Source organism: Stegostoma tigrinum, chromosome 7 (genome assembly GCF_030684315.1).
Source record: "Stegostoma tigrinum isolate sSteTig4 chromosome 7, sSteTig4.hap1, whole genome shotgun sequence".
Lineage (NCBI taxonomy): Eukaryota > Metazoa > Chordata > Chondrichthyes > Orectolobiformes > Stegostomatidae > Stegostoma > Stegostoma tigrinum.
In genome coordinates, this window is record NC_081360.1 from 49,046,057 (window position 1) to 49,074,004 (window position 27,948).

General features: G+C 40.6%; 2 protein-coding genes across 21 annotated transcripts in view; one reads left to right on the forward strand and one right to left on the reverse strand.

Annotated features, from left to right (window-relative positions):
- Nucleotides 1-19,838, reverse strand: part of LOC125453882 (solute carrier family 40 member 1-like) — a 131,818-nt gene extending 111,980 nt beyond the window's left edge. For 10 of the 13 annotated variants that reach the window (XM_059647237.1, XM_059647238.1, XM_059647236.1 and 7 more), the window contains exons 1-2: nucleotides 19,401-19,838; nucleotides 13,643-13,728 (exon numbers count right to left, since the gene is read on the reverse strand). The gene's annotated coding sequence lies outside the window, so the exon portion shown is untranslated. Of the gene's footprint in view, nucleotides 1-13,642; nucleotides 13,729-18,153 lie in introns of all 13 variants that reach the window. The other 3 variants (XM_059647239.1, XM_059647231.1, XM_059647232.1) reach the window with 2 other exon arrangements.
- ppp1r9ala (protein phosphatase 1 regulatory subunit 9A-like A) overlaps nucleotides 17,109-27,948 on the forward strand; it is a 133,946-nt gene continuing 123,106 nt past the window's right edge. For 2 of the 8 annotated variants that reach the window (XM_048533974.2, XM_048533975.2), the window contains exons 1-2: nucleotides 17,857-18,301; nucleotides 18,555-20,341. In XM_048533974.2, coding sequence (XP_048389931.1) covers nucleotides 18,740-20,341 — 1,602 coding nt within the window. In that variant the 5' untranslated portion in view covers nucleotides 17,857-18,301; nucleotides 18,555-18,739. Of the gene's footprint in view, nucleotides 17,353-17,510; nucleotides 17,612-17,854; nucleotides 18,302-18,554; nucleotides 20,342-27,948 lie in introns of those variants that run through there. The other 6 variants (XM_059647225.1, XM_059647226.1, XM_059647227.1 and 3 more) reach the window with 6 other exon arrangements.

The window sequence follows — 27,948 nt, forward strand, 5'->3', positions numbered from 1 at the left end:
TGGTCACACCACGTGTCCTGGCCAAGTAGATCTGCAAGTCACCAGTTACACAAGCTTGTCCTCAGGGTTTTAGGACATGAGTGATTGCTGGAGTCAGTGTGCTGCAGCTCTTGAGGCCGAGAACAATGTCAGAGATGTCCAAGGTAGCTGGTGCCTTCACAGGTGTCGCCTTGGTTAAGAGATTCACATGAGACAGAAGGGATATTGCATTTTGCAGGGAGGCTTTGAGGGCGGCCTTGAAATGTTTTCTCACTTTCCATTAACAAGTTTAACATCTGTAATTTCAGGATCACTCCCTGTCCCATATGTCAGTGAACACAGAACAAAGAGAATTGAGCAACTGAACACAGGGCTGGAGAACTGGTGTTGGAAGGGTTCAAGTTTCTGAAACGTTAGGACCAGTTTTCAGGCAAGTGGAGCCTGTGCCTGTAAAATAATGGGTTGCCAACAGGGCGAGAACTAACATCCTCATGGTGCGATTTGCTACTGCTGTTGGGGGGGTTTAAACCAGCTTACCAAGGGAATAGGAATCTGAGAGGAGCTCAGATTGGAAGGATATAAGACTGGTTACAGGAAGTAAAAAAATAAGCAGAATTAGAATACAGACAAAGCAAAGGCATGCAACCAAAGAGGATCAGAATACAGAATAATGTTAAAAGACCAGAATTAAAGGTTCTCCTATTTGAATAGATGCCCCATTTGAACATACTAACATATGAATTAAGAGCAGCAGAAGGCAATTCAGATCCCTCAATCTATTCTGCCATTCAATAAGATAATGGTTAATTTGATTGTTCCACATTTCAGGCCTCTTACTTATTTTTCACCCCGTGCTTAACTAGAATCTAACACCTCTGCCTGAAAAAAGATTCAAAGGCTCTGCTACCAAAATCTTTCGAGGAAGAACGTTCCAAAGAATCCTGATCCTCTGTGAGAACAAATGTCTCCTAATCTCTGTCTTGAATGGGTAAACCCTTATTTTTAAACATTGATGCTTAACTTTAGAACCTCACATGAGGAACCATCCTTTCAATATACACCTTGTCAAGACCACTCAGGATCTTCTATGTTTCATTCAAGTGACCTCTTACTCTTCTAAATTCCAGTGGACACAAGCTGAGACTGTCCAATATTTTCTCATCTGATTGCCTGCATATTCTGAAGATCAGATAGCCACTTAAGGATTCCAGGAGTTTATGTTGGTGTGGTCAGAGGAAAATAATCATTAGGACAGGTTTTACTGCTGTTAAAGAATTTAGAAATCCCCTGAAAATGAAGGTAAGCACCTGGAGGTGGTCACTTGAAAGTAATAGTGAGAAAAATTGGGAAATTTAAATACTTTGGAAGCAACTGTGAACTATTTTCTTTAAGGACTGCAATTGCATAATGAATGCCATGTGTGCTTTTAAGAATGAGGGCCCAGATCTTCCGGTCAGGGTCAGAAACATGCTTTCCTTTAGACGTGTTCTCCATATGAAGTTCCGGGCCAGAAGAATTCTCAGCTCTAGCAATCTACCACAGTCCAGGAATCATGGGGTCAGGAGCAAAGTGGGTTGGCATTGAAACCAGAACCTTTCCATGACAATTCTTGCCATATTCCGAGTTATAATGATCCAAAACCACTTGTACAGCCACCAAGCGAAGGTAAGTACGCATGATAAGTGGGGGAGGGGCTAAGGTCCCAGATGGATGGAGGCTCAAGTGCCAGGTGGGGAAGGAGAAGAGTGCCAGACATGGGTGTAAAATGCCAGATAGGTTTGAATGGCAGGTGAGAGGGGTGTCAGTGTGGCCGATAGCTGAGGGGTGTATTGGCAAGTGGTGGTAATTAGTATGCCAGTTCTCTGCGGGATGAGGGTGGCAGGTGGATGGGGCTTAAATTTAGGGTACGAAGTAAATTGGTGTGTGCTTAAGGTGAGTCATAAAAGGGGGGTGTGTTTGGTTTGTGGGAGGGTTGTCAGGGCAGATTTCAGTGGTATTTGGAGTCAGAGGGGTCAGGACTAGGGCATGGTGTGTGTTGGGTCCAGGACAGGGTATTGGAGGTGGATGGAAGTATTCAGGTGTCAGGTAGAGGGTGGTCAGAAACATTGAGGTTGTGCAGTTTGGAGGAATCAGATAATTGGCCAGGTCAAGTGGGAAGCAAATCGGGAGTTTGGACAATCAGGGGTTGGATTGGATCTGTGTAGATGTTTTCAGATACAGAATTGTGTCAAATAGCGAAGTGGAATCAAGGCAACTCAGGGGTGGTATCAGTCAGGTTGTGAAGGGGAGGCTGGGGATCAGGTCTGCCAGGGATGGTCACGGCCATGGAGAGAGCGACAGCTTCCATGGATGATCTGAATCTAACTGGTTTAAGATGCCAGTCCACTAGGAAATTCAATTCTCAAGAAATTTTAGTTCGTGTGGAGTCAGCAACATCAGGACTTCTGCAATAGTCCTGGCACATAAACTTCTGTTTACAGTGCTGCAGCAGCAGTCTTCCCAAGCAAGATCTGGGTCATGTTCTCTCATAAAAAAAACAGCAGGCCTTAGTTAATAATGCTTTGTTTTTCAATCATTTTCTATAGTAACAAGTTTAAAACTGCAATCTTGTGTTACTTTCCCAGCCATTAACTGAAAACATTTGTTTTGAAGTTAGTGATTTCTGAAAGAGATCACAACGGGGTGGGGAAAGGAGATGTCTCAAAAATTCTAACTGACCCTACCTTGAACAATCAAAATTATTCTAGGATACCACTGTGGCCATGGTTAATCTCATACAGTATGTACCTTTTGTACAGAGTGATCTTCACCCAACTCAGAACAGATCTGACTCTCACTTGAAGGAATTCAGTGCATCATCACTTAACACTCGAGCTGGCAGTCTTTTCTGCAGGTTTAATATTTTCTAAGAAATGACCCATCTCCTGGCATCTAACCTAGTTACAGCGTTACATAACTTATAAAGTGAAACTGTTACCCTGGTCTGTGTTAACATCTGAATTCAATTAGCTTTCCATCGCTGAGATATTCCTTGTGCCTTGGCTGGGTCTATTTAGCGACTAATTGATAAAAGATTATTGATAGTGAACAATACATTTTATCATGCAAGTCTCAGGATGTTCACATACTACATTAAGGACCACTGTCATATTAGTCCCGTAGATCCCAAATTCCTCTTTGCCATTCAACCTCAAGTAGCAATGTTTGTGCTCCATTTGCACAAATGCATACCAATGTTATTCGCCTGGTCCTTAACAGCCACCATCTTCTGACTGTGATTAACTTCTAGAACTTTTTTTGTTGGCGTAGAAGGGGATAATTTCTTACAGAAGAAAATAGGGAACCCTGACTGAAAGCCACTCCTTTAAGCATGTCTGACTTCATATGTTCGGGAATATGACTAAGATTTGCATTCATCTCTGGTCTTGTTTACTCAAGTTGCTGCATACATTTTTGTTTTGACAGTCTGGGGACCGAGGGCCACATTTGGTCCACAATAGCCTACAGAGGACAGGTGCTCACTCTCAGGCAATGCAAGCTAGTTGAAGGGCTATTAGCAGAGCAGCTTCAGCAGTGTCAATGGGAATAGTGAACACTACTGAGATGGAGCCTGGGACAGGAGGACAACATGGAAGATGCTAAATGGGATTGGGGCAGGAGTGACCACTTGCCACAGCCAGTCAGGAACGCTCCCGTGATGTAGAGATGTTGGTGCCATTTTCATAGGGGCATCATTGGCGCCAGGGAGAAAAGTGCAGAAAAGAATATCTAAACAGGTAGGCACTTCTCAGGTGTGAAGCGGCAGGTAAATGGCCAGGGTTCCCCTGTTGGTCTCCCCAGACAGAACATGACATCCACCTCTATTATCACTGCTAAAATTTCAGTGATGGCTAAAAGAGCATCTTTATTATCCTTTTGGAGTGTTACAATCCAAGAAGGACAAAGTGGTTGAAGTGCTAAACAGCAGGAGCCTTATAAAGGAGATGTTTACTCCATAGGCAGCAAGGTTAGAATAAGCTGTTTCTGGCCCTAATTCATGCTATTGAACTCTAACTAGTGGCAGGCCACCATACTCATATAAATACACAACCGAATGAGTACAACTGCCACTTCTCCATAGCTAATAGGATCACATTTTGGCAGCAAGATTATGGGCATTCCACCCCATCATTTTGAACCAATCCTTTTTTTCTAACTGGTTTGAATACCAAGCTAAATATTGGCCAGGAGTCAGCAGCCTTGCTTCTCCCTGAATAGTGTGATTAAATAGATAACATCTGCCTGCAAGACCAGTCAGAGCCATTGTTTAACTTTAATTCCAGAGATAGCACTTCCTCAATATGCTGGAGTGTCAGTCTGGATTTTGTCCTATGTTTCTGACTTTAACCTACATCATTCTGATTCACAGTCAAGAGTGCAGCTATTGAGTCATGATTAACACCTAAAAGAATTTCTTGTCTCCCAGCAACTACAGAGAAACATTCTTTCTTTCTTAAGACTTAATGATTCACAAATCTTTATTTGTCAGCTTAAGTAGGTCAGCTGAGATGTCATTCACACTACCATTTTAATCAGATATCTGAGCCATACCTTAGCTGCACTAGGTGGGAAGAGATAGAGAAGAGCAAGAATGGTAGTAGACTCAACAGAAATGGGTACAGATAGCTATTTCTTTGGCTACAGACATGTCTTCAGGGTGGGGTGTTGAGTCTCTGGGGTCAGGGTCAAGGGTGCATGGCTGCAGTGCATTCTGAAGTGAGGGGGTGGTTGTAGTTCACATTGGTATCAATGGCATAGGTAGAAAGAGGCATGAGGTCCTGCAACAAGAATTTAGGGAACTAGGTTGCAGAACCTCAAAAGTTACGATTTCGGATTTCTTGTGATGCCATTTGCTAGTGAAGATAGAGTAGGTGTGAATAATTGGAGAAGGAGGAAGCATTTTAGATTCCTGAATTAAATAGTCTATATCTGAGGAAAGTCAGTCTGAATCAAAATAGGATCAAAACAACAGCCTTATGGTGATGAGGGTGTGTGGTACTGGTGCTGTTGGTGGGGTATTGCACTAATATAGTGGGAGAGTGAGATACTGAATGGAGGTACAACACAGAAACAGATCCTTTGGTCCAACTCATCCATGCCAACCAAATATCCTAAATTAATCGAGACCTATTTGTCAGCATTTGTCCCCTATCCCTCTAAACCTTTCTTTTTCAAATAGCCAATAGTTGTAATTGTACCAGCCTCTATCAGTTCCTCTGGGAGCTCATTCCAGACATTCAACACCCTCTACATGAAAAGGTTGACCCTTAGGTCCCTTTCAAATCTTTCCCCTCACCTTAAACCCATGCCCTATAGTTTTGGATTCCCCAACCTTTGAGGAGAAGAACTTGGCTGTTTACATTATCCATGCCCCTCATGATTTTATAAACCACTGTAAGGTCACCTTTCAGCCTCTGACACTCAGGAAAAATAGCCCCAGCCTATTCAGCCTCCCCCATAGCTCAAAGCTTCCAACCTGGCAACATCGTAATAAACCTTTCCAGAACGCTTTCAAATTTCACAACATCCTTCCTATAGGAGGGAGACCAGAATTGAACGCAGTATTCCAAAAATGGCCTAACCACTGTCCTGCACAGCTACAACATGACCTCCCAACTCCTATATTCAACACACTGATTATTGAAGGCATGTGTACTAAACACTTTCTTCACTATCCTGTTGACCTGTAACTCCACTTTCGAGAATGTATGAATCTGCACTCCAAGGTCCCTTTTTTCAGCAACACTGTCCAGCACCTTACATTAAGTATATATTTTCTGCCCTAACTTGCCTTATCAAAATGCAGCACCTCACATTTTTCTGAATTAAAGTCCATCTGCCACTCCTCAGCTCATCATCCCAACTTATCAAGGTCCCTTTGTACTCTGAGATAACCTTCTTGGCTATGCACTACACCACCAAGTCTGGTGCCATCTGCAAGCCTATGAGCCAGACCTCCAATATTCACAGGCAAATCGTTTATATAAATGACAAAAAGAATTGGACCTGGCACCGATCCTTGCAGCACACCGTTGGTCACAGGCCTCCAGTCCAAAAATCAATTCTCCACCACCCTTCATCACCACTCTCTGTCTCCTACCTTCAAGCCAGTTATATATCCAAGTAGCTGATTCTCTCTGCATTTCAAATGATCTTATGTTGTTAACCAGTCTACTATGTGGAACCTTGCTGCCTTGCTGGAAGTCCATATAGACCAAGTCTACTGCTGAGCCTTCATCAAGCTTCTTCATTACTGCTTAAAAAAACTCATTCAAGGTAGTGAGACACAATTCCTCATGCACAAAGCCATGTTACCTATCCCTACTCAGTTCTTGCCTTTCCAAATATACGGAGATCCTGTCTCTCAGAATATCTTCCAACATTGATGTCAGGCTCACCGATCTATAGTTCCCTGACTTTTCCTTACCACCTTTCTTAAATAGTAGCACCACGTTAGCCAACCTCCAGTCTTCTGGCACCTCACCTATGGCTAATGATGATACAAATATCTCAGCAAGGGGCCCAACAATCTCATCCTTACCTTCTCTCACAGTTCTAGGATAAACCTGATCAGGTCCTGTGCATTTATCCACGTTTATGCATTTTAAGACATCCAGAACCTCCTCCTCTGTAAAATGAACACTTTTCAAGTTATTACTTTTTATTTCCTAAGTTCTCTAGCTTCCATATCCTTATCCATAGGACAAATGGGTTGAATGTAAAAACGAAGAGGGGGCAATCCATTATTGGGAGTGTACTGTAAACACCCAACAAGTCATGGAGAGATATGAATGGTAGTTACATCTGTATATTTCACAGAAGTGCAAACATAACAGGGTAATAATAGTAGGGAATTTCATCTTCTCCAATACTAACTGTACTAGAAAGGCCAACCACTCAGCCAACCCTGCAAAGTACTCTATTCTAAAATCTGAAGACTTATTATGTTTGTAAGTTATAGCTTCATAATCAAGAAGTGCTATTACTTTAGATAATAGATTTGGAAACATTTTGTTTCACTTAACTGGTACCAAGTAGTGATAGATTCCTCATTGTTTGAGCATATTCGAGCTGAAAGATATTACATCTCTTCTGTGAGCCTTCTCATGATTGAAGAGTCTGATCAGCATGAACATCCACAGAACTGTAAATACTGTTGCTGTCACTGATATTCAGGGAAACTTTGAGCTGTGCCCCCTCCGACGTTCTTCTGGGAAGGTCCAATGTTGCAACTTTGATGTTGACGGTCCTTGAAACAGGCTAAACCAAATATTAGAGATAATGGGAACTGCAGATGCTGGAGATTCCAAGATAATAAAATGTGAGGCTGGATGAACACAGCAGGCCAAGCAGCATCTCAGGAGCACAAAAGCTGACGTTTCGGGCCTAGACCCTTCATCAGAGACAAACCAAATATTGCTGCTTGCCACCTCACAGACTGGTTGGCTGCAGTGTTTTCTCAAAAGATATAGTCTACAGATTTTTGCCAAGGTTTTTGTAAAGACTATATTGTTCTCCATATCATTTGAAATGATTTGCCCGCCTTAGATTTTCTGAAAGGTGGCCTCCTTGGTGACCTGTTAAGGCCAGCACAATGAAGGACCTTGTTGTTTGCTATTTTGATTTGCTGTCAAATTCTTATGGATGACCTCATGAATTTTTATTACAAGTGATCCAGGGATATGCTGTGACATCTTTCACTTATCCAATCTTACACACCATGCTGCAGGGTGAAAAGAACAATGGTCTGCTGGAGTTGGTTTTAGCTTTCAGTTTAGTGCCATGCTGTGCTCAGACATGATCATGGAGTTGGCCAGACAAGGAACTTGATCTCTGGATGTGTGTATTGATATCTTTATCAGTAATATTACATTTGGAGAGTACAGTACTATTGTGTGAGATTTTCTACAGTCTTGAGATAAGTGCTATCAACACTTATGCCTGGTGCTTCATGGCACAAGTCCGGTGCCACTTGTTGTCATTATGGCAGCCTTTGAGACACTGTGGAGCTGCCAGAAGACTTGCATGTGAAAGTTGTTTCTATCTGAGAATATGGGAGTTGTTTATGTCAGCCTCATCTAATCTTGGCATTTTTGTCTGCAGGATCCCAAGAGGTAAGCTAAAACCTTGTAGATCTGATCATAGAGATGTATCCATTCATTGTCTACGTCATTTGAAGGAGAAAGATTAAATTGTCAAATAGTATCAAGTTGTGCAGCAAATCTGAGGTTTGACTTCTAGAGAGGTCTAACATCTAGCTTTGGCCGTGCTTAGCAAAATTTTTAATAATGCTTTGGATGGATCTTTAGACTCAGTTCCACCAGCAAGCTCCCAAGCCTGGAATGCATCCTTTTGCGACTGTGCAGCAGATTTGAACTCGAATGTTTTACTCTTTACTGGGCATATTAGAGGCATTTCCCTAGCAAAGAGGTCAATAATCAGGGGTAATATTTAAAAGTAATTGGTAGAAGGATTAGAGTTGTGTAGAGGAGTAATAATTTCACTGGAGGGTGAAACTGACTACCTGAAAGTGTAGTACAGGCATAAATACTCGTTGCATTTAAAAAATACTTGATATACATTTGAACTGACCTACGAGGTTAAAGACCAAGAGCTGGAAGATGGGGATAGGCTGGAAACAATTTTTTGGACTATGTATACATGATGGGCCAAATGAGACCCCTTTTTTGCTGTAAATATTTCTACGTTTCTTTACAAGTTGAACTTTCAGTGCCTGTGTTGGCTGTAAATTTGGAAAGAAAAACACAAATGGAATTCTCCTACTCTATGCCACACATGACCAATATCATGTTCCTTATTAAAGAAAAACACAAGACAAACTGCAAACCACATTCAAAACACTGGCATCTCCTTCACTTTATGCTTACCAAACAGAAAGAGAAGGCTGATGTCAAAACAACTTCTTGTTGTGGGGAGTTGTGTGCTGGTCATGTCACTATCTGGTGGAACTGAGTCTAAAAATCTTTAACTGTGTGTAGGAGAGACCCATAATAAAGATAGTATTAGATTTTCAGGGTAAACACACAAATAAATAATCCTTTTTCTTTCACCCACAAAAAGATAGCATTCAAATTGTCCACACAGTCAAAATTAAGATGTCATACATTTTTCTCTTCCAAATCCACACACACTTACGGCAGTAGGGAAGAGAACAGGCGCTCTCTCAGTAGCTCCTTCTCACCCTATCCATAACAGGTACCTTTCTACCTCATCTATCTAAAGACCTTGTAATTTTACATACTGTACCTTAATTAAGGTATCCCAATTTCATAGAAAACAAGTCTTTCCCATCTTTCCTCCTAGCTAAAATTCTTTATTTTTGGTATTGTCCTTTTAAGTCTCCTTGGCATTCTGTCTAACATAATCTAACACGATAATTTGTGTCATGCAGTGACCAGAAATACAGTTACTCCACCAGTGGTTTAGTTTCTGTTCTTTAGCATCTAGCATTACCTCCTTGTCATTATGCTCTATACCTTGGCAAATAAAAGTGCCCCATATGCCTATAAACATGCCCTCCAAGATCATCTGTTCCTCAACACACTTCAGAATACTACCATCTACTATATATTGAATCTCACTATTTGCATATTATTCAAGTTGTTTTCCATCTCTAAATGCGTTGCTGCATACTTCTCTGGATTGAGTTCTGATTGCTTCTTTTCTGCCCACTGACCAGACATTGATATCTTCCTGCAATTATATAGCTTTTTCCTCACTATCAATCACAAGCAATCTTTGTATCGTCTTAGCATCATCTCTTACATTTAAGTCTTAATTACAGCTATAGTTAAAGGATTGAGTGAGCCCCTCTAGAAACAGCCTTGCTTGCTATCTGCAGTGAACCAGTTTGAGATCTAACTGTCATTTCCTATTTGCTCCCATGAGTTTCTTTATTTTATGATCAGTCTGCTAGAGGGAGCTTATCAAAAGACTTGTCTAAATCCACATAGAGTTTATTAAATGTACTATCCTCAACAACATTGTCACGTCCTCAAAAACATCTTTCTTTTTCCTTTCACCACTGGGTAGTGAGTTTTGATGTTGTTTATTTGCTAATGGTGTTACGTAAGTGCATGTTTGTCATTTTCTCCTTATTTTCGATTAATGTGTTAATTGAGATACTTGTGAAAAGAATTTGCATTTATAGAAACACAGGAGGTCAGGCAGCATCAGAGGAGCAGCATGATGAGTCCTGATGAAGGGCCTAGGCCCAAAACGTCAACTCTCCTGCTCCTCTGATGCTGCCTGGCCTGCTGTGTTCCTCCGGCTCCACACTGTATCGACTCTGACACCAGCAACTGCAGCTCTTGCTATCTCCTTGCATTTATAGAATATCTTTTATGACCACGCAACACTGCAAAGTGCTTGACAGCCAATTAAGTACTTTCTGAAGTGTAGTAGCTGTAGGATATTGTTAAGTTTATTAAGCTATTGAATAGTATATGTTATCAATAATACTACCGATGTAGCAGAACTCCAGAACTCAAATATCCAAGACAAGGTATAAGGAGGTAGGTCAATGAAAGTGAAAGGCACTTTGTGGCCTTCTTCACTCTCAAGTATTTCAGTAGGTCAGTCTGCCAGAGTCTCTTTGTATCAAGGTGATACTATATTGTCTTGTTGATTGTTTGATGTCTTTGATCAGCAGCACGAAGTCCTTCATTTTAATTTTCCAAGATTGTCTTTGACATCAAACGAGCCTACCCCTCAAGAGCCTGTTGACATACTTCATATTGATACTTTTATATCCTTAGTGATTTTATCTACACTTACATTTACACAAGTGTCCTACTCAGATGATACACCTGCTGACATCCATCTTCTACACATTTTCAGATAGAATCCCAGACGAAGTGAATCACTAATATCTTCCTTAGTCTTTTATGTGCCACTTATACAGATTCATTATCTTTCGAGGCCAAGCCTCAGAATTGGTGGTGTGTGGCAGTCCTAACATTATCTATAGAACAGCCAATCCTTTCCAGTTTTGGTCATATCCATTGCAGTGGATGCATACTTAATGGCCTGGCCATTGTTTAGGCAGGTAGGAACACCTATCTGTTATCCAGAGAGATTTTCCTCCGCTCTGGAGCACACTCAAGCTACTGAATATGGATAAGCTAGCCCCACCACCTATAGTAATAGTATGGCCACCCCAAGAGTCTGATGGAGCATCTTCCTTTTTTCAGACCATCATCCTTCCTTGTTTCAAGAGGAGCAGTAGTTCAGTTATTCCTCCATTATCATTCTTAGGAGGCACAGCAGAGGAGATGCAGATGCTCCAGTTTCCGAAGCAGTGTTGAAATTTCTCTGAGGTACAGAGAAGAACACAAAGAACTAGCCACCTCCCTTTCCCATTTTTGTCTTTTCTTCCACCAGGTTTGTCTCCCGACTTCACCCTTTTGTTGAGCTCTTCTTGGCTATCATTACCTTCAAGTCATTGTGATGGGTATGCCCCACGTGCGATTGATCATAAGAGATTACACTTCCAGCCTACTCAAAATTCTCTCTTCTACTCACAGAAAGTGAACCAATGATGTTCTATTCTTCTCCAAGATGAGGTGAGAACAGAATCAAAAAGAGACATGAGCGAGTGCAGTAGTGGCAGTAAAAAATGCTAATGACTGACTGTTAAAAACCATAATAGTGGTCAAATGATAATGCTTTAAAGATATGAAGCACCTGTTTCTCTGCTTATACGACTCTAAAAGACTTGGGAGAGGTGTAGGGCAATGGCTAAGTGCTAATATACTAATGAATGGCACACATTATCAATGGTGACTCTGATGTAGACATACTTATAACTTGACTCAAGCTCTCTGCTATGCATTTTTGTATATAGTTTAAATAGTCAATAAAATGTGTTGTTCATCAGCATAAGGACAGATTTGCCTCTCTCTACAACCATGGTGCAATCTCACTACAGTCACTTGTAATCTGGGAAATGTGGTAACCAATGTGTATACAGCAGACTGTCTCAAACAGCAGTGTGATAATGATCAGATCCTGTTTTTCTGGTGATACTGATTCAAAGATAAATATTGCCAAAATATCACAGATAATTCCTCTGCTATTCTCCAGAATAGTGCTTTAAGGTATTTTACATCTACCAGAGCAGAGGATGGGGCCTTGGTTTAATGTATCATCTGAAAGATGGTCCCTAACAGTTCAATGCTCCCTCAATATGTCACTGAAATCTTGGCTTTGAATTTTGTGTTCAAGTCCTGGGGTTGGACTTGAACCCTAAACTTTGAGTTTCAGGTTCAACCAATTCAGTCATGATTGACTCTTTGCCTTAGGAACACATCTAAAAGTTTTTCTTACTTGACTATGTGTCTTGAAACATATTTATCATGTCTATAAAGAAAGCAATAATGATAAGAAGATATAATGGCCTTTGAAGAGGTACTGTGGAGATTCAGCAGAATGATATCTTGACTCTAAGGGCTAAGGAGTTAAAATACACCCTCATTGTACACTTCAAAATCTGACTTTACACTCAACTGTGAACACCAGTCTCTGCCCTTTCAAGCTAACAACTGTACCACAACTTTACACTAATCTGACTGTACTTTGACATCACACAATACACTATACATGGCAGCCTCTACATCTATACTTGGGTTCTGTATATGATGATCTCTGCCCTTGCACTCCGCACATGTATTTGTCTCTGACAAATCCTAACTCTGTATCAGTCCAGTTTTTATACCTTGTTTATATATTTAGCCCTGCCTCTGTTACTTCTACTCATCTGTCTCTGTCTTTCAATTGCATGCTTCTGTTTACACTTGCCTTAAGTACATCCAAAGTTATGCTCCACAAAGTTCTCAGTCCGACTTCAGTTTAAAAGTTTGAAATGCAGTGAAAAAGAAATAGTTTACAATTATTGAAGGATTCAATAGGGTAGACACAAAGAAACTTTCCTTGAATGAGAAAACTCAGAAAGAGGGCACAATATTAAAATTAGAGTATGTCAATTAGGAATGATATCAGCAAGTGCTTTTATACAGGGATAATGGAAATCTAGACCTTCTCACGCAAAAGACTATGGGTGCTGAGTCAATTGAAATTTAATTCTGGAGCAACATTTTATTTTAGGTGAGAGTTTCAAGGAACCCCAAGCAAAGGTGGATATATGGTATTGAACTATTGATTACAAATGGCAGAACAGGCTCGATTGGCTGACTAGTCTACTGGTATTCCTACTTTCTTCAATCGAATTGTTCATTGAATGTATTATTAGTTCAAATTAAACAATAAAATATGTAGCATATTTCTATACAGTGTGCTACATTTAGTGCCAGCAACACCTGTGAACGTGTACGCATGATCAATATTCAGGCATTTCAGTTTTTACAGAATGGTGACTCTGAACAAAATCTTCCCCAAATACAGAAGTCTAAACAAAGTTTACATGCACAATCAAGAACTTTTTGGGCTAACCTATACTGTACAAACTGTATTTCAGGTTACCTCTCACAGAAACTAAACATATAAATTAATGAGACTAAATAGTTATATGCTGCAATTCTTTGATCTTTAATATGATTAGTCATTCAGAAGGTAAATGAAAAAGATTTTGAAAAAGACAACTAACCTTCAGTAAGAACCAAAATAACTGTGGATGCTGTAAATCAGGAACAAAAACAAAGTTTCTGGAAAAGCTCGGCAGGTTGGCAGCATCTGTGGAGGAGAAAACAGAGTTAATGTTTCGGGTCCAGTGACCCTTCCTCAGAACTTCAGTATTTATTCAGAAACAGATTAAAGAAAAAACATCACAATTGAGAATATACAGTAACTTCTTAAAATAAATTTTTAATTGAATTAATAATTGCATTTTCATAAATGTGACACAAAACACATGTTTATTATCTGATGCAGTACTATAATCACGTGCTTGTAAATGTTACAATCCCAGTTGAGTGGAATACAGGACAAGTCAGATCTGTGAGATACACCAGGCTTGATCTTTGTACTTTGGTTACTGTTGGTCAGCCATTGAACATATTCACAGGAAACTTGCAATGCGTGCAGCAAAAAGAAAAATTCAACACTTTCTCCCAGTAATATCCTATACAGACACTGAACTCCGGTGAAGTATTACTCCTATCGTCACTTTAAAATGTCTTACTCAACTGAAATGTGGCAAGGGTTTCCTTTCAGTGATTTTGAGTTTATTTATCTGATGTGATTCTCTCGCCTCTACAGGAGAATCAAGCTTGGGCCAACTCACTGATGACTTTTCTTACCGAATTCTGAGAAATTTGTTAGAGAGAAGAAGGTTGAGAGGTGATTTAATTGAGAAATATAAAATAATCAGAGGGTTAGATAGGGTGGATAGGGAGACCCTTTTTCCTAGGATGGTGACGGTGAGTGCGAAGGGGCATAGCTTTAAATTGTGGGGTGAAAGATATAGGACAGATGTCAGAGGTAGTTTCTTTACTCAGAGAGTAGTAAGGGAATGGAACGTTTTGCCTGCAACGGTAGTAGATTCGCCAACTTTAAGTACATTTAAGTCATCATTGGACAAGCATATGGACGTACATGGAATAGTGTAGGCTAGTTGGGCTTTAGATCGGTATGACAGGTCGGCACAACATCAAGGGCCGAAGGGCCTGTACTGTGCTGTAATGTTCTATATGTTCTATGTTGAAAGCTCAGAGTATTTTAATGGCTACTTGAACTGCCAGAACATCTTAAGATTTCTTTCAACTCCGATATCTTGGAGATTGTCACAACTAAAACTGCACTTCTGATGTTACGGGTGTTTTTAAAACTTTTTAGAACTGCAGATGTTTTAAATCAGAAACAAAATCAGAAGTTGGTGGAAAAGATCAGCATCTCTGCTAGCGTCTGTGAAAAGAAATCAGAGTTAACATTTCGGGTCCAGTGACCCTTCCTCAGGGTCACCACTTCACAGATGCTGCCAGATCTGCTGAGCTTTTCCAGCAACCTCTCCTTTTGTTATGGATTTTTGTTCTTCTGAACTGAACTGCTCGAGGTCCCTGGCCTCCCTTTGTATAAGTCATAAAATTTAACTTTTTAAATGCTTCAACAATTAGCTTCCTAGATAGATTACGTAGTAATTTATCTTAGGTCACATGCCTTTCTAAAAAGGTTTTTTCAGAGATAGTAGGAACTGCAAATGCTGGAGAATCTGAGATAACAAGGTATAGAGCTGGATGAACACAGCTTGAAAATGACAACTAGCCTTCAGTAAGAACCAAAAGAACTGTGGATGCTGTAAAGCAGGAACAAAAACAAAGTTGCTGGAAAAGCTCAGCGGGTTGGCAGCATCTGTGGAGGAGAAAACTGACCCTTCCTCAGAACTTCAGTCACCTTCAGTATTTATTGTTATCGCTCCCTTTCCCACATTGTTATCTCCCCCTTTCTGAAAATACTGTTTTGCCATCACCCTTCAAAGAAAATCACCTTTACATTTGCCTCTAGCGTGGGATCCAAATTCACAACTAATAATAACATATTATGGACTTTCATCATATGAACTAGAGTAGGATTTTTCAGAACCATAGGTCTTTCACACATTGTCATATTCAAAGCTTTGGGTTCTTCAGTTATTTGACTTTCACTTCAACAACCTGTACCATTTTTGTTACAATGAAGGCTGCGCTTATGCAGTGTCTCAATCTCGGGTTGGTTACTCTGAAATTAATTTTCAGTCAACAATGCATGATTTATATTATGCATCCAAAATCAACAATCCCACAGAAAGGACAGACCACTTCATAACGAATGGGAATGTGGGCTTTTGGGCAATTTTATTAAAAAAAACTTGGTATCTGGTCGAAAAGCACAAGAAGCTTGGTAATTCTTTGACATTGACTTTGTGCTATGTAAAGCCCAGTGCGGATTTCATAAAATTGGGTTTTCTCAACATTTGTGAAAATAAATCCCTAAGCAGTGACTCAAAAGTGGCACTGTGCTAGTATCCTATTTATCTTTGTTGATATCTTAAGATACTAATAACTTTGCATTTTAAGATTAAAACAGTAACTGCAATTAAGGCACATATTGTGGTTTATCATGTCAAGCTGTTTCAGTACGTAGCTTCATCTGATCCCAAAACAATTATAATTAGAGTAAAATCTGTCTATTTATAGTTCTCTCCACTGAACAAGACACAGAAAAAGGACTCAGATGGTGGATTTTCATTTTTGGTTAAATTAGTAGTGACCCAGTTACCATAATTTTATATTATGTTTGAACTATTGTTTGAATTTCTGGTAACTGCCCTGCATTCATTAATGATTTTGTGTACATTAAAAGCGCTACTTTATTTAGCAGGTGAGGAATGGGCTGCCTTTAAGGTCTAAGAAAAGCTTCATACCCCAAGTTCCTTTCCTCTCCAGATACTGCCTGACCCACTGAGTGGTGCCAGAATTCTTTGCCTTAAATGTACGCTTGCCTGTACAATTAGGTCAGCAGCACATAAGGGAGCTGCGACAGAAAGCCCAATGTCAGACCTATCGAATCAGATCCGTCTAATCCAACCCTCACGGAAAATTTAAAATATCCACTGAAACTGCACAGATTACATCTTCTGCGTATGATTCGCCTCGTTATTGAGATTGTAAAACTATGAATGTTTTGGTTGATAATACCATAATTTCATCACCCAATATCTCTGCATGACAACCTTTACGGTAAGCAAATAGTTATCTGAGCTTTTTCGCACAAATGTTACCAATATATCCAAGCAAGCCTTCCGGATTAAATCCATTGCAGGGTTTTGGTCCATATCATTACTCACAAAAGGAAGGACTGCAAATCCAAGGAATTTGATAAGAGAGAAACGCGGTATTGAACATTTATGATTGAACCAACATGCTGGTTTATTAAATTGTCATCTATCGTGTGAAATGCCAGTTTGATATACCTTAATGCAATTACATGACAAGAAGTGAAAAGCTATTAAAGTCATCGTTGTTTTTGAGCATGCGTTATTTTAGCTTCCCGCCCTTCGCACGGAATGAAACGACATTGAAGAAACATGCAAAACAAAAACACTTTGTCATAAATTCTCCCCGACTTGATTTTTGTTTAAGGAGGGCCAAACGGTGGGAGCCTCTCAAGGTGATGCGAACTCACTAAAACTAAAACCCCTTAGAGTGCTCTAGTCAGTGCAGGATGTTGCGATCCGGTGGAAAACCTTTACAATTCAATCTCCGCTCGTAACAGGTGACTTCTCTGGCACCAACTGTATTTATAGGTAACTCAATACGGAAGAAATGGACCGACATGTGGCCAACAAAATTAGAAAAACAAATGTTCCTCGCAACGTCATAAGTAAGTTTTAGTTTGGTTGCCAAACATGAAAATCGACGACTAACCAAAGGACTGTTTGTGAAAACATGAACTTTCATTTCGAATCAAAACTTTGGGGGCGGGGGGCTGGGAATCAGTAATAGACTTGAGAGCGAGGGTGGGGGCTTTATTGACCAATTAGCGACCAAACTTAGCAGGTGAAGGCAGAGAAAAAGAGCAGTTTCGTTCACGTAGAATTGAAACTGGGTGTTTTTATGTGTTGCTACTTCTTTTCGATCTGGTAAATTGCAAACCGATCGGGTACTCCTTGTTTCCCCTGACTACCGGCCTCCCCCAAAAAATCTAGAGAACCTCCGTGTCTTCCCCAAAAGAAAAAGTGGATGAGTTCCGTACACCCCTCCGCCCCCCCGGCGAGACTGGAGGAGCTCCGTGTCCCCCCCACCCAATCGCCCGCGAGACTGGAGGAACTCAGTGACCCCCCCCACCCATTCCTTCGCGAGACTGGAGGAGTTCCGTGCCCCCCCCTACTCATTGCCCGCGATACTCGAGGAGTTCTTGCCCCCGACCTCCACCTCTTGCCCCGCGAGTCTCGAGGAGTTCTGTTCCCCCCCGCCAATTGCCCCGCGAGACTCGAGGAGCTCCGTGCTCCGGCGCGCGGCCGTGGCTGGTGCGCGCGGCCCGGCGGTTTTGGAAGCGGGAGGAGGGAGCGGTAATGGCGATGGCCGGGACTTACGGCCCTGGCACGGAAAGTGTCGAGTGACCTCCCACCCCCTCGCCTACTCTCTTCCCATGCCCTCCCCTCTCCCCGGTACTGATACCTACTGAAGGCGCTGTGGTCTTTGGCAGGGCGGGGGAGGGGGGGAAGAGAGGTGTCGGACATTTGTTTTTCTTTATAAGTTGCAAGAAGGTACTTTCTTTTCTGAAGCGGTGACGGGAGTTCGGGACTCTTGGACAAAGTGGGACAAACCAGGTCTGGACTCTGACCGAGTGAGCCAGTCTCCGGTTTTGGGGGGGGGAGGCGGGGACAGATTTGTTGGCGGTTGGGGCTCAGTCTCATCGCTGGGCTGGCCTGGACTGGGAGGGGAGGCGCTGTCTCCTGTCGGGACAAGGCGCCGGGGAGTTGCGGAATGTCTACATGGATACGGACCGCTCTGCCCTAAACTTCTCCGTCTTTAGTTGTAATTCCTTCCCGGCTTTCTTCCTCTCCCTCCCTCTTTCTGCAGATGGAGAGTTTCGAGCTGCCGAAGTAACCGCCGTCACTCTGGCGGCGTCTCGTCCAGAAGTTGTCTCTTGAACGCTTTGTTCAGTGGCGAAGCAGCCGATGGTAACCTCCTGGGGACGTGCGCGCAGAGTTTGCCAGTAATTCCCATCATAACACAGAGCCTAGTGGTCGGACATTTGATCTAACATGATGAAAGCCGAAGGTAAAGGTGAAAGGACGTTCAGGAGTGCTTCGCCCCACAGGAATGCGTACAAGACGGATTTTCAGGCTTTGAGATGCACTTTTGATGGAAGCAAACAGGAAACCATTTCTAAAATGGGTGCTCAGAAAACAAGCAGAGAGACTGGACACAGGGAAGAGATGAGAGGAAGGCATTTCGGTAATCGTGTACATAAAATAAAAAGCATGCTGCTACAAATGGGCAACACACCAGATGAAATGAACGAAACCAGCAAGTCTGATTTGCATCCTGTTTTTGCGGAGAAACAATCAAGTGGAGTTGTCTATAACAGCGCCCATAAGTCTTATCAAAAGACATCCAGTTCAGATAAAACGAATAGTGAAGATGGGGATTTGGACAAAACTAGCATGGCTGAAAAGTTCTCAGAAACTAGAAGACTCTTTGAACGTCAAATTGAGGAAAAGATATTTGATAAAACTGCTCACAAAAACGAGAACAAAATTTCAGTAGTTAGTGTTTCCTGCGAGAGTAGAAGGAGCGGCTCTTCATCTTCAGAAAGTGGAAGCAGAAAAGTTAGGAGCGAATTAAATCCCACTGGTCTATCCGACACCGATTTGAGAGATCGAAGTAATCTGAAAACCACTAGCGATTTAAAACAAAACCAACCTCGCTCATCTCTAAACGCTGGCCCAATTTCGAGACGATTAGAAAGCTTTCTAGCGGATAGTGATAGCGATGAAACAAACAAAGACACCAAAACAAAGACCTCTGCAACTGAGTATCAGATTTCTGGACGGCACCAAATGCCGCCCAGCAACACCGTGAGTAGTAAAAGCACGTCCCCTGCAGGAGACGACGAGCAATCGTCTCGTTCAATTTCAGCAGATCGACAGAAAAGTGAAGATCAGAAGGAAGCAGAAATACCGATTTGTAGCAATAATCTCAGGACTTGTGAAAGTGATTCCTGGGAATCGGATCAATGTCAAAAAAAATCCCCAAGTTTCTCGGAATCATCCTCCTCTCATAAAGCTGTTCCTGTAAGCAGCAGTGTCTTAGACAATAATTTGGATCGCCATGTTTCACATATCGTTGCAAACAAAGTAGGAGTAGTTCGGGCGGAGTTGGTGGAAGTTCAGAACGAATCTTCAGGAAGTGAAATTGAATTGGATAATGTTTTCATTGAGAGGGGACTACAGAAATCTGTGGAACCATTTGCTCAGAGCATTAGCCTTGAAGCAGGGCAGACGTATAAAACTTGTGACAGCAAAGAACGGGAAGACCAAATATTTGAAGAAATACTGAACAGATCTGATGACAGCGTAGGAGAGGAAGAAGATGAGGATATTGAGAACATCGAGGAGGATGGAGTTAGTGAGAAGTTATTTGTTGGATCAGAGGTTTGTGGAATAGAGAATGCTGCATTTGTGGATGATAAAGATACTGAAGAATCGTTACCAGAAGAAAATGAACGCAAGTGTGAGGATGAATATTTGTTTGAAGAGACTACTTATACTCTTGATGATGATTATGAGGAAATATCTGGACTTTCTGAGGAAGAGGATCCAAATTTTCGCAGAAAAGTTCATTTCTCCACAGCTCCAATCAAGGTAGGTATCTTTTTTTAAGTAAAAAAGACAACAGGAAGAGAAACAATGCAAATAGTATTTGCAGGGGCAAACACCCTCTTTTTTTTTTCATCCCTACATTGCAGCCTAGAGATTAGTCTGGTGATTCTGGATGTAAGTTTGCTCGCTGAGCTGGAAGGTTAGTTTTCAGACGTTTTGTCACCATTCTAGGTAACATCATCAGTGAGCCTCTGAAGCTGACTGATGTTACCTAGAATGGTGACGAAACGTCTGAAAACTAACCTTCCTGCTCAGCGAGCAAACTCACATCCAGAATCTCAGCCTGAGCTACAAATCTTCTCAAAATCTGGCGATTCTTTCTGAAATCTCTTTGCAACTCCCATGTAGCCACCTATATATCTGTCATGGCTGATATGATTTGATTTGTGGCCTTGACTCAAAGTTTGTGCCCACCTCTAATACGGCTTGAATCCCTTGTTAGTCCCGCCTTAAAAATATTCAATGATCCTGCCTCCACTGCTGTGTGTACATTTAATTTCAGCATCAACTGACATTGCTCGTGATTGTGGAGCCATGATTGAATGGCAGACCAGACTCGATGGGCCGAATGACTTAATATCTGCTCCTGCGTCTTAGTCTTAAACTTCAGTGCATATTTCAGTATTACTTGAGAAAGCCCTGAACTCTGATATTCGTCGTCTTTGTGCTGATGGTCAAACAAAACTATTTCCAGGTGTGAGGTCTGTTCATTTTCCACTGAAGATATTTCATGGAATAGAATGATAGTGCAGCATCACTGACAGGGAGCAACTCTGTTTTTGTGATCATATGTCATTGAGTCATACAGCACAGAAGCAGACATTTCGGTCCAACTCACTCACGCTGATCAAGTTTTTCCAGTCTAAACTAGTCCCATTTGCCAGTGTTTGGCCCATATTCCTCTAAACCTTTCCTAGTCATCTACCTGTTCAAATGTCTTTTAAATGTTGTAACTGTAACTGCATATACCACTTCTTTTGGCAGTTAATTCTGCATACGCACTACCCTCTGTGTGGAAAAAGTTATTCTTCAGGGCTCTTTCAAATCTTTACCTCTCTCACCTTTAAACGTATGTCATCAAATGCCTTCAGTTTATCTATCGGTGTTGTCTGTTTGCGTAACAGAAATGATAGAAAGGTGTTTAGCCCTGTTTGCCTGAGATCCAAAATAAAACTCTGCCATGTCTACTGGCTAAGTAACACATTTTGCTTGTTGATATGATTTGAATTTGAATTTTGTAGATTGAAATTTTAAAATTTTTAACTAAATTGCACTGTCTAGTTTCTGTGAAGCCTTTTGCAGCAAAGTCTTTTGCAATGAACCTATGAACTGATCACTAAGGTGCCTGGCAGCATAGGACCATCATTCATGTTTCTGTTTCTATTTCCAATAGTTCCTTTAGAAGGAAAAAGATGAAATAATTCACGGATTCTTGTGAACTCTGATTGCACTTTTGAGCAAGAATATAAGATAAATATTTAATCTGGTATGAAATACTGATTACCTTGCACATCATACTCCATAGTTTGCACAATTGCCATATTATGATGACGTTCGACAAGCCATTTCTAAATTTTGTCAAATATTTGATTTTAACATCTTTGGAGGATTCATTAGTTACATCACAAGTAATAGAGAAACGTGAGGCTATGCATGACTGTATCCGCAAAGTAGCATTTTATGTATTTTCTGCCATTTCACCTCATTTTCTAGCATTACCAAATTTAAGTAATTCTAATGACACAGTTTAGGAGGGATTGTTTTTAAAACTTAAAGTTCCTTAAAAGACAACAGTTGAAAAATGCACAGCTTAAACTTTCGTTCCAAAATGCCCGTAAGATTGTGCAACCGGGTGAAAATATTTTCCCATGTTATCATGTGTCAGATGTGTTCTGTAAACAAATGTAGTGAAGATGCATATTTTTAACATTATGGCTTTGAAGATTCATTCAGTAGTTAACCTTTTGGACCAAAATTACAGCTAGTAATAAGGTTGATAGTGACATAAATTATGGGTAGGTGGAATTTAACTCTTATATTTGGTAAGAAATGTTTATGATCCTTTAGCTTCTTAATATGTTTAAGAAGCAATTGTTTATTTGTGTAATGTGACTTACTACAAAATGGAAATATTACATTGAAAAATTGGACTTCATCAAGTTTGTGGTGATAAACCAATGATGAAGGATCTAGGCCCGAAACGTCGGCTTTTGTGCTCCTGAGATGGTGCTTGGCCTGCTGTGTTCATCCAGCTCCACACTTTGTTATTGAGGGTTTAACTGCAGGCTTGCATATGTATGTACAGGAATATGGAAAACGACAATTAGTATGATTTGTTATCTGCGACCAGTGAGCACTTTGAGATATGAAATCGTGATTGTATTGAACTGCTGTTATATGAATCAAATGAGTGCTTTACTTAGTGGTGTATGCCTTAGATTGAGGGGTACATAGATACTGACATCTGTCCTGGTGACACTGGGGCAACCAGTGCCGCCTTCATTCCTGTTTTAAAAAGACTCTCTTTTTTTTCTGCAAAGTGCTTGGGCAAGTTTCCAGTCACATTTGTGCATTTTCTGCCTTTCTAATTTGCAAAAATTATCAAAATTCGTTCATAGTTGTGCATTGAAGTGGTCCCACTCACTCTAAATATCTTTGTTTAACTTTTCTCCAGTTGCTTGAAAATAAATCCATTACATGCTTTCAAACCATATCACGTGAAAATATTAACTGCTCCATTTTTATTTTGAGTTGTTCACATAAGTAAAATTTATACGAAGATGTGTTCAGCTACAATGATTATTTTAATAAGAAATTAGATTTTAAAAATTATTCAATAATTAATATTTTTCTATTTGAACTATTTTGAAACATGGCTTAGTTTAATAACTATCTCCTTAGAACGCTTACCGAAGTGTGCTAAACCAAGATTTTTCTTGATCTTAGACGAGAGAATATATCTCCCCAATGCTCCTGATTTCCAGGACCCTCCTTTGATTGTGCTCAGTCAGATCTTGGAAGCTTTTTCTAACCCCTCGCATCTTAGCATAGAAATCATAGAATCTTCAGAGTGTGGAAATGGGTCATTTGGCCCAACAAATCCACACAGATCTTTGGAAGAGCATCCCACCCAGATCCATCCCCATTTCCCATGACTAACACACTTAACCTCATATTTCTAGATACTACGGCCAATCCATCAAACTTACATCTTTCTGATTGTGGGAGGAAACCAGAGCACCCAGCGGAACCCACGCAGACATTGGGAGAATGTGCAAACACCTCATGGACAGTTGCCCAAGGCAGGATTTGAATCCAGGCCCCTGGCACTGTGGGGCAACAGTGCTAACCACTGAGCTACTGTTGCATCCTTAGTTACAACAGTGCAATGGCTGGGAATTGAACCCTGGTCAACTGCTTGGAATTGAGCCATGCTCACCACTATACCACTATCACTCTTTTTTTTAAACTAAGCATTCTCTTGTAATGGTTTGTACAATAGAAACCTCAAAAATGAGGTATTTCACTGTAACATGTCTAAACTTATCCAAAGAACTAACTTAGAGATAACACCGTGTGGAGCTGAAGGAGCACAGCAGGCCAGGCAACATCAGAAGAACAGCAAAGTTGAAGAAGGGTTCTGACCTGAAATGGCAATTTTCCTGCTCCTCTGATCCTGCCTGGCCTGCTGTGCTCCTCCAACTCCGCACTGTGTTATCTGTGACTCCAGCCTCTGCAGTTCTTACTATCTATCGTAAAATTAACTTCATTTTTACCAGAGCTCTGATCCAGAGATGATGGAAGTGCTGTAGGGTAAACTTATGTTCAGGTTCTCAAGATTCATCGGTCGAATTTAGTTAATTCCCAATGTTGGAAAGCTTCTTTCACTTCTGGCAATTCTGCATCACTGTGTATTAGAATTATTAAAATAACAACTAATGGCTATATTTTAATGGTAGAGTTCATTTTTAAAATTTTTATTTGTTTTTATTTATTTTTTTTATTCAAGATCCAAGGTGAGTTTCTAAAGAAAAACTAATTTCTAACATGACCTATTGACTACAAAATTAATTAAATTTATTGACTCTGATTTGACTTTCATCAAAAGATAATGTCTTTGTACATTTCAGATTGTTGTTGGCAATTTAGTTTTATTTGATGGAAATAAGCGTCACTGACAAGTCCAGTGTTTTTTTCCCAATGCACATTTGCCCTTAAAGTCAAGGTGATGTCCTATCATGAATCAAGGAAGAGGTCCATTACGTTGATGTAATAACACTAAAGGAATGGCGATTATCATTCCAAATTGGTGTGCTGTATAGATTGGAGGGATACAGATGTGCCGTTGTGTATGCTGGCCCATATCCATAGATCTCATGGAGTCCTACAGCATAGAGACAGGCCCTCTGGCATAAACTGGTCCATGTCAACCAAAAAGTCTATCCATGCTAACATATTTCTCTGCACTTGACCCATATCCTTGTAAACCCTGTCTTATCCATGTATTCATCCAAATGTTGTTAATGTACCTGCCTCAACTGGTTCTGCTGGCAGCTCATCCCATATGCATACCACCCACTGTGTAAAAAAAAAAAAAATTGCCTCTTGGGTTCCCATGTATTCATCCCCTCTGACCTTAAACTGATGTCCTCAATTCCACAAATCTTGGGAAAAAGACTGAGTGCATTCACTCTATCCATGCCTTTCATGATCTTATACACTTCCATAAGGTCTCCCCTGTCCAATCTCTCCCTACAACTGAGTCTCTAGTTGTTGGAGTTCTGGCGACATTCTTGTAAATTTCTTCTGCACTCTTTCCAGTTTAATAACATCCATCTTATAGCAAGATGACCAAAACTGATCACAATACTCCCAAGTGTGGTCTCACCAGCATCCTATACAACTGCAACATAATTTCTCAACTTCTATACTTTTTGTCCTGATTGATGGCCAGTGCAACAAAATCCTTCTTTGCTGCCCTGTCTGCAAGTGACTCCATTTTTAGAGAACCGTGTACCTGAACTCCAAGGTCCCACTACACTCCTTTGGGCCCTACGACTCACCATGAAACTCCTACCTTGATTTGCAACACCCTGCGCTTATCAAATTAAACTCCATTTGCCATTTCTTGGCCCACTTCCCTAGCTAAGGTCCTCCTACAATTTCTGATAAACTTGGTCATTGTCCACGATATTGCCTATTTTCGCGTCATCTGCAAACTTACATATCATGCCTTGTACATTCTCATCCAAATAATTGATATAGCAAACAGCAATGGCCCCAGCACTGACCTTTGAGTCACACCACTAGTCACAGCCTCCAGTCTGACGAGCATCCTTCCACTATTACTATCTTCTTCCAACATCAAGCCAGTTTTGTATTCAATTTTCAAGTTCTCCCTGGATTCTATACTACTAACTAGTAGATGTCAATATTTGGAAGGCACCATTTAATCTTGGTGAGTTGTTACACTGCATTTTGTCAATAGGAATTGGATGATAATTTTTAGTAGGTTTCCGATCAACTTTTTAAATACAGACATTCCATCCGTTACTTCAGAAAGAATGCATACTAAGTGAATTCCGTCGTGGGTTGATAAAAGGATGACTCGGTGATGTATGTAAGAAATATTCCTTGAGCTACCATTCTTCAGAACTTGTTGGCCATCTTACATCTCTAGCTTTGCTTCACACAAATGACATCTCATCCTTAGCCTCCTAATTGTCTTTAAAAACCTGTTGGGTTCACATTAAAGGTCTATTAAACATGCCACTGAAATTTAAACATGCCAATTAGCACATGCACCCCGAGCAATATGATGGCTGTTAATGATATCTTTCTCATTCAAAACTTTAACAATGTAAGTGTTTTAGTCTCATTGCTGTATTTAGTTAATTATTGGTAATTTTAAAATGTAATTTTTTTTCTCTTTATCTCACAACTTTCTTGATAAATCTGTTGTTTTATTCTTTATTTCACTTTCTGTATCTGAACTGACAGAAGTTCAGCCCTCCGTGTCATTTTCTGTTTGTTTCTCAATTTTTAAATTTCATTAGGGAGATGTTCTGCTGCTGTTCACTCAGCTTTCAGATGCTCTGTCACCTTCATTATACTACATCAGCTTGTGCTTACAAGTTGCGCCATTCATATATAGAAGTATGAGGTTGAATATTAGAATTATTGATGTGGTCACATTGCAGTTATATTCTGTTTTTTCTTTATCCCACTGTCAAGGAAAACATATAACATGATGCTAATATTCCACTATTATATTTGCCTGCAAAAGATGGATGTGCCAGCATCAGCAGCTCAGAGGAGTGCAAGAATTATGAAAGATTATTTGATGTGTTGATGGTTTCAAATTTAAGAGAACAGCAGTTTATAAATGAGCAAGAAGGGAAATCGGGTGCCACATTCATTGTAAACAAGCAGTGATAAGCATGAAACCTATGAGATAATACAAATTGTTTCAAAATGTGTTTAAAAGTAAGAAGGATAGTGCAAAGTCATGGAGAGTTTATGGCAGAAGGTTAAAGAGAGTCTGGCCTTTTGAGCATAGTGTGATTGCATAATTTGTAAAATAAATGAAATAACTTTCTATTTGTCTTTTTATTGTGGAAATAGTACCTGTTTCTTTAATCTAGCTAGTGTGCTCATATCATCTACTGCTCTACAGATACAGTAAATTGTAATGTATAATTCCAACCCATTTTCCTACTTTTACAGCTAGCTTTGTTTTGGACATCATTTGTAAGTGGATCCTGCCTCTTCATCCATTCTCTACTGCACTTGTATTAGTAGCCATCCTCAATCTTCAACCCACAAATGCATGTTTTATTTTTGGGTATTGTGTAATGGAGCAAGGGATTAAAGGTTGTGATGTGAAAATGTGTAGGAGCCTGAGAGACATGTAGGCATTCATGGCAAACAATGAAGTGAAATAAACCTCCCAACAAAATAAATTAAGTCTGTAACGGGTTCAAGATAATTGTCATTGCATTTGCTGACTTGTCAAATAACACTGCTGCAATGAAATGGTTGGGTGTTACTAGTACAAGGAAAAAGAAGGAATCTGCTTTGAAGAAGATGCCCAAGACCAAATGCATTATTAGAAAAGGGACTGGCTATTGAGAAGCATATACCAGAATTGGTCTTCGTCAATTGTCAGTGTTCGTATTGTTATTCAATATACAATGCAGACATTACGCACTTAGGTGGAGCGATATAATGGATATCAGAGATAGTGGGAACTGCAGATGCTGGAGAATCCAAGATAATAAAATGTGAGGCTGGATGAACACAGCAGGTCAAGCAGCATCTCGGGAGCACAAAAGCTGACGTTTCGGGCCTAGACCCTTCATCAGAGAGGGGGATGGGGTGAGGGTTCTGGAATAAATAGGGAGAGAGGGAGAGGCGGACCGAAGATGGAGAGAAAAGATAGGTGGAGAGAGTATAGGTGCGGAGGTAGGGAGGGGATAGATCAGTCCAGGGAAGATGGACAGGTCAAGGAGGTGGGATGAGGTTAGTAGGTAGATGGGGGTGCGGCTTGAGGTGGGAGGAAGGGATGGGTGAGAGGAAGAACAGGTTAG